The sequence below is a fragment of the Drosophila rhopaloa genome, unplaced genomic scaffold (assembly GCF_018152115.1).
Source record: "Drosophila rhopaloa isolate 14029-0021.01 unplaced genomic scaffold, ASM1815211v1 contig_167, whole genome shotgun sequence".
NCBI lineage: Eukaryota > Metazoa > Arthropoda > Insecta > Diptera > Drosophilidae > Drosophila > Drosophila rhopaloa.
In genome coordinates, this window is record NW_025335047.1 from 7,451,204 (window position 1) to 7,462,791 (window position 11,588).

The 11,588-nt window shown below is 36.7% G+C and overlaps 2 protein-coding genes across 3 annotated transcripts; both read left to right on the forward strand.

The window, feature by feature from the left end:
• The first annotated feature begins 820 nt into the window (after window positions 1–820).
• LOC108042083 (tubulin alpha-2 chain) lies at window positions 821–3,012 on the forward strand. Its single transcript, XM_017120204.2, has 3 exons — window positions 821–912; window positions 1,271–1,795; window positions 2,076–3,012. The coding sequence occupies exons 1-3, from the start codon at window positions 910–912 to the stop codon at window positions 2,895–2,897; spliced, it is 1,350 nt and encodes a 449-aa protein (XP_016975693.2). The 5' UTR covers window positions 821–909; the 3' UTR covers window positions 2,898–3,012.
• Window positions 3,013–6,193: 3,181 nt separating this feature from the next.
• Window positions 6,194–10,872, forward strand: LOC108042098 (forkhead box protein P1). 2 transcript variants are annotated; one of them, XM_017120229.2, is made up of 8 exons: window positions 6,194–7,853; window positions 8,360–8,903; window positions 8,967–9,144; window positions 9,223–9,400; window positions 9,466–9,510; window positions 9,597–9,673; window positions 9,782–9,883; window positions 10,243–10,872. In XM_017120229.2, exons 1-8 carry the CDS (start codon window positions 7,817–7,819, stop codon window positions 10,450–10,452), a joined length of 1,371 nt encoding a protein of 456 aa, XP_016975718.1. In that variant the 5' UTR covers window positions 6,194–7,816; the 3' UTR covers window positions 10,453–10,872. The 2 variants fall into 2 exon arrangements, with proteins under 2 accessions (XP_016975718.1, XP_016975716.1); XM_017120227.2 differs by having other exon boundaries at window positions 9,597–9,883.
• Window positions 10,873–11,588: the final 716 nt, after the last annotated feature.

The window sequence follows — 11,588 nt, forward strand, 5'->3', positions numbered from 1 at the left end:
ATTTCTCTTTAAAAACTGGAGCACATTCAAATTACAGCTCTTAATTTATTAAGAATCTTTAGAAGATTTCATAGACTTGTTCAAATGGGAAAAAATTGTATCTTCCTGAAAAAAGAATTTTATTAAAGTTATTATACGAGTGACCTTCAAGATATATGAAAAGTGAGTGCTGTCTATAAAGCCCTATTTCAAAAATTCTTTATTTTTAACTTTAGTTAGTTTTTCTGGGTGTGGACAGTATAAATCTTAATTTGTGTCTATATTCCCAATATGTCCATGCCTAATTGGTTGAGTGGTCACAAAAAGAACTTGCGGGCTAGGCACCCAATTCGATTATTTTTGTTATTTATATTGAATTTTCAGTAATAATATTATTTTATGATAGTTCAATTATACATGCAACAAAAATAATTAGCTAAGTACCCATGAATATATGTATGAGCCTGATTTGGAGACATAAATGTTTGGTTACATTGCCACCTTCTTTACTGGAAATGTAAGTTCTTCATAAATTTGAATACTATTTTGCAAATCTAAACAAAGTTTTAATGGATAATTAATCTCAAATTTTGCCATCAACTTACAGCTGCAAATTGCAAAGAACACAATGGGAGTTCAATCGAAGCATAAACACACAAAAAAGAAAACAGAATTCGATCAAGCGACATCTTAAGCATGTGTGGTTGGGTGGGTTGGGTTTGAAATTCGAATCGGCACCACTTAAGTCGATGAGTACGACACATCCACATATAGTTTGCCCCACACAGATGTCTTTGGGGGCTTATAAAAGAACGCGTATCGCTAAGTTTCGGTTAGTTGACTCCCAGCTGTGTCGCATCACAGACAAGTGCTAGGACTTTCGTACGCTAAACCTGCTGTTTTAAAGTTCATCCTAACTTATTTATCAAAATGGTAAGGACAATAAATATCCTGAAATCTAATAGGACTTTGAAGATCCTTCAGGGTCCTGGTTTTTAATCCAAAAATAATAGCTTTGAAGAAGTTAGTATCCTTTATTGTGTGACCTCGTTAAACAAGTTTTTAAGGGCAGAATAAGTTTCCACAACGTTTTAGATTCCCAAATGTTATAGCTTATAAGATATCAACAATATTACCAACAGATGGTCATATGGAATGCAACTTAAATTTCAAGTGATATATACACAACCGGATATCCTAAATGATATTTCTAAATTGTTTAAAGTCCAACGATATGAAGCTGCCATTTAATGGAAACGCATGAATGACTAAACACTGATTTATCTTTTAGAGGGAATGTATTTCGGTTCACATTGGACAAGCTGGTGTGCAGATCGGTAATGCCTGCTGGGAACTGTACTGCCTGGAGCACGGCATCCAGCCCGATGGCCATATGCCCTCCGACAAAACCGTGGGTGGTGGCGACGACTCCTTCAACACCTTCTTCAGCGAGACCGGAGCTGGCAAGCATGTGCCCCGTGCCGTGTTCGTCGATCTGGAGCCCACTGTGGTGGACGAGGTCCGCACCGGAACCTATCGCCAGCTGTTCCACCCGGAGCAACTGATCACCGGCAAGGAGGACGCGGCCAACAACTACGCCCGTGGCCACTACACCATCGGAAAGGAGATCGTGGACTTGGTCCTGGACAGGATTCGCAAGCTGGCGGATCAGTGCACCGGACTGCAGGGATTCCTGGTCTTCCACTCCTTCGGCGGAGGCACTGGCTCCGGCTTCACCTCGCTGCTGATGGAGCGTCTCTCCGTCGACTACGGAAAGAAGTCGAAGCTGGAGTTCTCGATCTACCCAGCCCCTCAAGTAAGTTTCCTTTTATATAAAACAAAGAAAGTGCAGTTGAACCTCTGTACTTCTCAAAATATAACACTAGCATTTCGAAGAGAAAGGGCGTTTTTTCCTTTTCTCAAAATGTCTCAACATCTTTTTTCTTGGATTTATAAATTTAAATTCTTGTAAGCAACTTAAGAAATATAGAGTTCATTTTTGTTGAGTGTAAAACTGATTACCTAATTTTATTAGAGTCGTAGAAAATAAGTCTTGAAGAGATGAGTTAATTAATGGTTCGAAAACTTCCTGTTAGGTCTCCACAGCTGTGGTCGAGCCGTACAATTCGATCTTAACCACCCACACAACGCTGGAGCACTCGGATTGTGCATTTATGGTTGACAACGAGGCAATCTACGACATCTGCCGCCGCAACTTGGATATCGAGCGACCCACCTACATGAACCTCAACCGCCTAATTGGTCAGATCGTTTCCTCCATTACGGCCTCGTTGCGCTTCGATGGCGCCCTCAATGTGGATCTGACCGAGTTCCAGACCAATTTGGTGCCCTACCCACGCATCCATTTCCCGTTGGCCACATACGCGCCCGTCATTTCCGTGGAGAAGGCCTACCACGAGCAGCTGACCGTGGCCGAGATCACCAACGCCTGCTTCGAGCCCGCCAACCAGATGGTGAAGTGTGATCCCCGGCGGGGCAAGTACATGGCCTGCTGCATGCTCTACCGCGGTGACGTGGTGCCCAAGGATGTGAACGCGGCGATTGCCACCATCAAGACCAAGCGCTCCATCCAGTTTGTGGACTGGTGTCCCACCGGCTTCAAGGTAGGCATCAACTACCAGCCCCCCACCGTCGTTCCTGGCGGGGATCTGGCCAAGGTGCAGCGCGCCGTCTGCATGCTGTCCAACACCACGGCCATCGCCGAGGCCTGGGCTCGTCTGGACCACAAGTTCGACCTGATGTACGCCAAGAGGGCCTTCGTCCACTGGTACGTGGGCGAGGGCATGGAGGAGGGCGAGTTCGCCGAGGCCCGCGAGGATCTGGCCGCCCTCGAGAAGGACTACGAGGAGGTGGGCATCGACTCCACCACCGAGCTGGGCGAGGACGAGGAATACTAAGCGTAAGCCGCACAAACGAAATCTTCAAAGGTCCTGTAAACTCTTTACACATCACTTTATTTCTACCAAACACAAAAGCATAAACTCTGGCAATAAAAAAGGTTTAACACAAAAAGCTTGATTTAGTTTTATTTTAATATTTCTTTAAAAAATCATTTTGGAAATCTGTAAGAAATGTTAGGGCCTAAGATGTGCAGTTTTTTGGCACCCAATTTTCGAAAATTTGAAAAGGGGTTACTTCATAAAAAATAACGAAAAATCAGGCCAAACGCAGATTTTAGAGAATTAAAATACGACCATTTATAAGTATTCCACTTGGAAATCGGATGTGTGTAAGAAATGTTATGAGCCTAGAAGTGCAGTTTTTAATCACTTTTCCGCAAAGGCTTTTTTTTTGGAAAATTTGGAAAGGGGTAACACCATTAAAAAGGACGAAAAATCGACCCAAAAATAAAAAATAAACTGAAAATACAGATTTTTAGAGGATTAAACCACAATCATTTGGAGGTATGCCACTTTGAAATCGGATTTCTGTAAGAAAAGTTATGAGCTTAGAAGTGCAGGTTTTTGGTCACTTTTCTGCAAAGCCATTTTCCGAAAATTTGGAAAGGGGTAACAGCATTAAAATGAGCAAAAATCGACCCCAAAATACAAACCAAGATGAGTATACAGATTTTTAGAGAATTACATCACAATCATTTTGAAGTATGCCACTTTAAAACCGGATGTCTGAAAGAAAAGTTATGGGCTTAGAAGTGCAGTTTTTGGACCCTTTTCTGCAAAGTCATTTTTCCAAAATTCGAAAAGGGGTAACACTATAAAAATGATGAAAAATCGACCCAAAAATACAAATCTAACTGAGTATACAGTTTTTTAGAGAATTAAACCAGAATCATTTTGAAGTATGCCACTTTGGAATCGGATGTCGGTAACAAAAGTTATGGGCTTAGAAGTGCAGTTTTTGGACATTTTTCTGCAAAGCCATTTTTCCAAAATTCGAAAAGGGGTAACATTATAAAAATGATGAAAAATCGACCCAAAATTACAAATTAAACTGAGTATACAGTTTTTTAGAGAATTCAACCACAATTATTTTGAAGTATGCCACTTTGAAATCGGAAGTCGATAACAAAAGTTATGGGCTTAGAAGTGCTGTTTTTGGACACTTTTCTGCAAAGCCATTTTTCCAAAATTCGAAAAGGGGTAACATTATAAAAATGATGAAAAATCGACCCAAAAATACAAATCAAACTGAGTATACAGTTTTTTAGAGAATTAAACCAGAATCATTTTGAAGTATGCCACTTTGGAATCGGATGTCGGTAACAAAAGTTATGGGCTTAGAAGTGCAGTTTTTGGACATTTTTCTGCAAAGCCATTTTTCCAAAATTCGAAAAGGGGTAACATTATAAAAATGATGAAAAATCGACCCAAAATTACAAATTAAACTGAGTATACAGTTTTTTAGAGAATTCAACCACAATTATTTTGAAGTATGCCACTTTGAAATCGGAAGTCGGTAACAAAAGTTATGGGCTTAGAAGTGCTGTTTTTGGACATTTTTCTGCAAAGCCATTTTTCCAAAATTCGAAAAGGGGTAACACTATAAAAATGATGAAAAATCGACCCAAAATTACAAATTAAACTGAGTATGCAGTTTTTTAGAGAATTCAACCACAATTATTTTGAAGTATGCCACTTTGAAATCGGATGTCGGTAACAAAAGTTATGGGCTTAGAAGTGCTGTTTTTGGACACTTTTCTGCAAAGCCATTTTTCCAAAATTCGAAAAGGGGTAACATTATAAAAATGATGAAAAATCGACCCAAAAATACAAATCAAACTGAGTATACAGTTTTTTAGAGAATTAAACCAGAATCATTTTGAAGTATGTCACTTTGGAATCGGATGTCGGTAACAAAAGTTATGGGCTTAGAAGTGCAGTTTTTGGACATTTTTCTGCAAAGCCATTTTTCCAAAATTCGAAAAGGGGTAACTTATAAAAATGATGAAAAATCGACCCAAAATTACAAATTAAACTGAGTATACAGTTTTTTAGAGAATTCAACCACAATTATTTTGAAGTATGCCACTTTGAAATCGGATGTCGGTAACAAAAGTTATGGGCTTAGAAGTTCTGTTTTTGGACACTTTTCTGCAAAGCCATTTTTCCAAAATTCGAAAAGGGGTAACATTATAAAAATGATGAAAAATCGACCCAAAAATACAAACCAAACTGAGTATTCAGTTTTTTAGAGAATTCAACCACAATTATTTTGAAGTATGCCACTTTGAAATCGGATGTCGGTAACAAAAGTTATGGGCTTAGAAGTTCTGTTTTTGGACACTTTTCTGAAAAGCCATTTTTCCAAAATTCGAAAAGGGGTAACACTATAAAAATGATGAAAAATCGACCCAAAATTACAAATTAAACTGAGTATACAGTTTTTTAGAGAATTCAACCACAATTATTTTGAAGTATGCCACTTTGAAATCGGAAGTCGGTAACAAAAGTTATGGGCTTAGAAGTGCTGTTTTTGGACACTTTTCTGCAAAGCCATTTTTCCAAAATTCGAAAAGGGGTAACATTATAAAAATGATGAAGAATCGACCCAAAAATACAAACCAAACTGAGTATGCAGTTTTTTAGAGAATTGAACCACAATCATTTTAAGGTATGCCACTTTGAAATCGAATGACTATACGAAAAGTTATGGGGTTGGAAGTGCAGTTATTGGTCACTTTTCTGCATACCCATTTTCCGCCAATTTGGAAAGGGGAAATACTGTCAAAATGACGAAAAATCAACCCAAAATTACAAACCTAAATTTGACACAAATTTTTAGAGAATTGAACCACAATCATTTTAAAGTATGCCACTTTAAAATCAAATGACTTTAAGAAAAGTTATGAGAATAAAAGTGCAGTTATTCGACACTTTTCTGCAAAATCATTTTTCGATAATTTAATTTAAAATTATAAAAAATCGACTCAAAAATACAAACCAATATTTAAACACAGATTTTTAGAGTATTAAACTACAAACATTTAGATGTATGCCGCTTTGAAAGTAGATGTCGGCAAGAAATCTTATGAGCCTAGCAGTCCAGTTATTTGCAAATCCATTTTTCGAACATTTTATTATAATTATTTTGTTGACCTTGTGAAAAAAACTTTGCAATTTAAGGCAGACTGTTTATTTAAATCGTAATGTTTGATAGGGGCTTAAGTTTGCATTTCTAAACGCATGCGCAAAAATGTGTACACATATTTTTCGCAAATTCCGTAATTCAAGACGTACCTCTTCAGGAGTAGCAGCGAAAATTATTCTTAAGATAGTTAATTAAAATTTCTTTGTTCTATATTATAGTGTATTTACAATTTTCGTTGTTGTTAAATATATGTTGTTGTTTGAAACTTTCAGTGAATGTTATTTAATTGTAAATACACATAGAAATTTGCATTCACTTTTGTCTGCAAAATTGTATGTGTATGTATGTATTTTTAACGCAGGAGCCTAGTCTGATAACCTTTTAAAAATATTTTAGGAATTGTAGACCCAGAAAAAAATTTGTAATGTTATAGTTGTTAAGACAGCACCCTACACACATTTAAAATAAGTATACTTATATAGGATGAATATTTTATCTACCCAAATACTGATTTGGAATAATCAATGCTCCCAAGCTAGTTGTTCCAACGAAAAACAAAACCTCTAAGTATATTCTAGTTAAAACAATGTCTTTATTAACAATACTATAAAGGATATAGTATATAAAAAAACGCTATAGTCGAGTGCACCGACTATGTGATACTTACAGACTTATAATACATTTCTTACTGCTATATGTACATACATATATATATATATACACCTGACATCTTTTGTCTTCACACATATACATGCAAACACTAAACGAAGAAATTCCAGAGTCAAAGAAAGTTATCAATAATAACAATAATTATTATTAATAACAATCTGAGATGGGAATTATAACATTAATTAATCTAGCGGCTAAAGCCAGCCAAATATTTCATATTTTACATTTTAAGAATCCACCTTAATGTTATTTATACATATTTATTGGGAATTTTACCTATATTGATCCATAACTATTTTGTCTCTTTTCTAATTGTAAGTATATCAAAAAAATATTTTTTTCAGGTAACACAATAACCATTACACATTACAGGAATATATTTGACTATTTAATACTTTTGGTAATGACATCAAGCGATTTTGTATTTATTAAACAATATAGCGTTTCCCATCCTATCACTTTCGACCGCTATGTCCCAATATTAAGCCACTCCAATTTCCTTTTAGGTTTATCTTTAAAGTCCTTTCCGATTTCATGACCACTTGTCCGTCAGTCTGTCTGTTTATACATACGTCGATCTGTCCGTCAGTCTGTTGCCAATTTCTTCGTATATCTGCCTTTTAATCTGTCCGTCTGTTAATCTGTCCGCCGATCTGTCCGATAGTCTGTCCGTCAAACTGTCCGTAAGTCTGTCCGTCCGTCTGTCCATCAGTCTGTCCGTCAAACTGTCCATAAATCTGTCCGTCGGTCTGTCCGTTTGTTTCGTCCGTCCGTAAGACCCTTTATAAAGCTCTCGGTCACGTTTTGTGAATTCAAATTAATACAAATATAAAACCTCCAGTACGAACATTTATATATTAATTCCAGATAAATGTCTATAAATATCTTTCTATAACAATTGACCTTGTCGTTACAGGATAACTGCACCTGCATAATCGAATTTTGCACCTTGATTGTTTGTCTATTTAACAACAAGTTAAATATACATACACCAAGCAAATTAACTTAGATTGGAGCAAAGGAGCTCCATCGGGTTATAATAATGATTATTGCATTTAAATAGCTTACTTTTTATTGAAGAAATGTAGGCTTTAAACAAATGGGGTTTGTAAAGTTAATAACTTTGGTCAAGACTGGTAAGTAGTCACCGATTTCAGAGACAAGGCGTCCAATGTTGGTATTTACAAAGGAAAGATACGAATTTTGGATTGCCCAATAACATTATAAATATGTTAAGAATAGCTTGGGCTTCTTTATTTTGAGTTGCCAGTTTTCGGATTCGGATTTTCACTTAAAAGTAGTTTAATTATACAGTACTTCCTAAAATCTTAAAAGGCGTAGCTGGACATTTAACAGAAGAAGCAACCTAGTTAATAAAGATTTTAGCACCTTAGATAAAAGAGAGATCATTTCTGTATCATTTTGTCTTGATTGATTAATTGTGTACAATACAATGCTTCTAACAATCTCTCAAAAAAGAATGTTGAATAGGATCAAAAGATATTTTTTGTTCTATGAATCCCAAGTTTCCTCTAGTAGATTCGGGCTAATAAGAATTGAAACAGAAGGACAAACATGGTAGTTGAGTTTCTTCACTTTCGCTCATTCAAATAGATTCATTCCTAACGATTATAAATTTCAGAGTTCAACATGCATCGGATACATGAGGACGAATATTCTGAAGACGTAAAGGAATCCGACTTTAAGGGCTCCATTCAGAAGGAAATATCAGTCAAATCGCGCCACCATATTTCCATACCAGATATTTGCACAGATGCCGTCAAGAGCAACTGTTTTCCGCAGACGGGCTTTTTGAATAGCTCGATCGCCTTTGCCTCACATGTAGTAAAGTGCAGCTCTCCGGCCTCGAGCATAGATGAATCTTCATCGACGGCTCAGCACGAATCCAATCCCCACATGCACATACAGGGCCAACACATGATGGCTCCAGTGCCCGATCTTGGCTTCTACAATGTCCCAGAGTTCATTTCGGAGCAGGAGAAGCTCATGTTTTCCGATGCCGAAAGGTTTTTAAGGTCAAAAGATAATGAAGTGTGTAGTAATGATTTTAGCTATATGCATGACGAATTCGCCATGCGCAAGTATTATCATCCTCTATTTGCGCATGGCATTTGTCGCTGGCCCGGTTGCGAAATGGATCTGGAAGATATCACATCATTTGTCAAGTAGGTTCCTTAAATTTGTAGAAAATATAATGAGAAAATCATGGTAATGAAACCCTGTTCCAGGCATCTGAACACTGAGCACGGATTGGATGATCGATCAACCGCTCAGGCTCGAGTTCAAATGCAAGTTGTTTCCCAGCTAGAATCCCACCTTCAAAAAGAAAGAGATCGCTTGCAGGCAATGATGCATCACTTATATCTGTCCAAGCAACTTTTATCACCCACCAAAATTGATCGAAAGGTGAGTCCTTCTTAAAATTCATATCCAAATAGCTAATGAATGTTCATAATATGAATAATAAATATTATTTAATCTTAGGACGTACCCGGAAGAGAGGGAAAGTTTTGCAGAAGTCCCCTCACTATAAATAGCATAGGTCGACCTATCCGTCAAACGAACTCTCCGAGCTCCCTTAATCTACCAATGGTTAATTCCACCAACCTATGTTCAATCAAAAAAAGAAGTCACGACAAAAATTCATTTTCCATCAATGGTGGTGAGCAGAAATTATTCTGGAACATATATTGGGTATAATTACAAGACATAATTGTGTAATTTTAGGATTACCGTATATGCTTGAAAGAGCTGGGCTTGATGTACAACAGGGTAAGGAACAATTCCGATCTGATCCTTTTTAATATTTTCCCTGTTTGTGCTTCTGGAAGACATATAATAAGAATTCAAATTTTCAGAAATTCATCGGAATAGAGAATTTTACAAAAATGCTGATGTACGACCTCCATTCACTTATGCTTCCCTCATAAGACAGGTAATTTCAAGTAATGATGTATACTTTTTTGGGAAATGTAAAACCGAATGTGGATTTCTGTGTGCCTACCTTATAAGTCCTTTATTATATATTGAAATATATTTGCAGTCCATCATCGACTCTCCAGACAAACAGCTAACTCTGAACGAAATTTATAATTGGTTCCAGAATACATTTTGCTACTTTCGGCGCAACGCGGCCACGTGGAAGGTAAACAAACTCGTTTTAAACCTTGTTTATATTAATTACCGTTTATTTAAATTAAGTGTTTTATAATTGATTATAATTGATTGTCCGTCTGTTTTCTGGTTCGTTTGTCTGATTGGCTTTATTAGCTGGTCCGTTTTCTTTTCGCCCTAATATTCGTTTTCCATATGCCTATCCCCTTAATATGTCCTAGTTAAAATATAAAGTCTCAGTATACATGAGAGTTCTCAGATAAGGTAAGATATTCAAATAAAACTATACTCTTAGTTTTTTTTTTAAATTGCACATAAATATATTATAAATGTATCTTAAGTTAAATACATAAAGATGGGCCAATGCTAACTGATAATATACACCATTAGAACGCAGTTCGGCATAACCTGTCTCTTCATAAGTGCTTTATGCGTGTTGAGAATGTGAAAGGCGCAGTTTGGACTGTTGACGAAATTGAGTTTTACAAAAGACGACCTCAGCGCACTGCTGGCATTGGTAACAACCTAACAGGTGCTACCAATTCGCCGGACACAAACTATTTTGTAGCTATGAACATTGGGTATGTGGGTCTTAAATAGATTAATACTTACTTTGCTCCAACTTACTTCCACTTTGCTCTGTTAGTAAATATATGCCATTAAATGCATGCCTATTAAGATGACTTATATTACACGGTTACAAATGAATACTACGACATAATAAACATTTTTTACAGCAGGTATTGTGGATCATTGCCGTGATTACAATCCCTAAATGGTGTCCGTCCGCTCATCAGTTTTAATGTCTGTCCGTGAATAATGGAGATAGTGAAGGCTAGGAAAATGAGTCAACATGTTGCGGAAACACTCTACGAAAATATTTAAAGAAGCCAAATAAACTAACATTCTTTTCTCAACGAACTTTTTCTTCCTTTCCCGATGATGCGTTTTCCTGTTATTGACTCTTGTTGGTGCTCTTGGTTTATCCAATAAAAAATTATAATACAATTAATAACTTATGAAGAACGCGATTCGAACAAACCTATCCTTGCATAAGTGCTTTGTACGATACGAGGATGACTTCGGCTCGTTTTGGATGGTCGACGATAATGAGTTTGTCAAAAGGCGGCACTTGTCGAGAGGGCGTCCCCGGAAATACGATCCATCCTCCTCCCCAAACTCCTGCCAATCTGGCAATGGAGTGTCTACTGACAAAAATCCCTGCGACAATTGTCCCCAACACTGCTCCAGTATGCCCCCGGGGGCTGAAAATCCCCATGATTCGAACAATCCAAACGATATCGGCCGAATAGGTTGTCTTCCTTTTTGCGGAAGTGATGGTTTAAGTAAAACGTCTAAGGACTACAGCAATATTGATTCGGTTATGGTCGAAAGTAATAATCATTTAGCAATGGATGAATACTCGACTAATATGTACGAAAGTAGTGCCAATGAGCTTACTCGATAAATGTATCATTAATAATATCTATTTAGATGCATTGTCGAAATATCTGAGTTATTCAGGTTAATAGGTTCGGATTCGGAAATTATACTTGTAAATATACATAGATCTAAGTATAATTTCCTAAATAGAAACGAAGACACACATACTTTTAAAATAAACTACTCTAAAGGCACTAATAATAAATAAAATTATTAAAGCAAAACTCATTTAAAATTATGCTTTAATAAATCAATTGATTAAACGACTTAAATATATTTTAAAACTACAATTT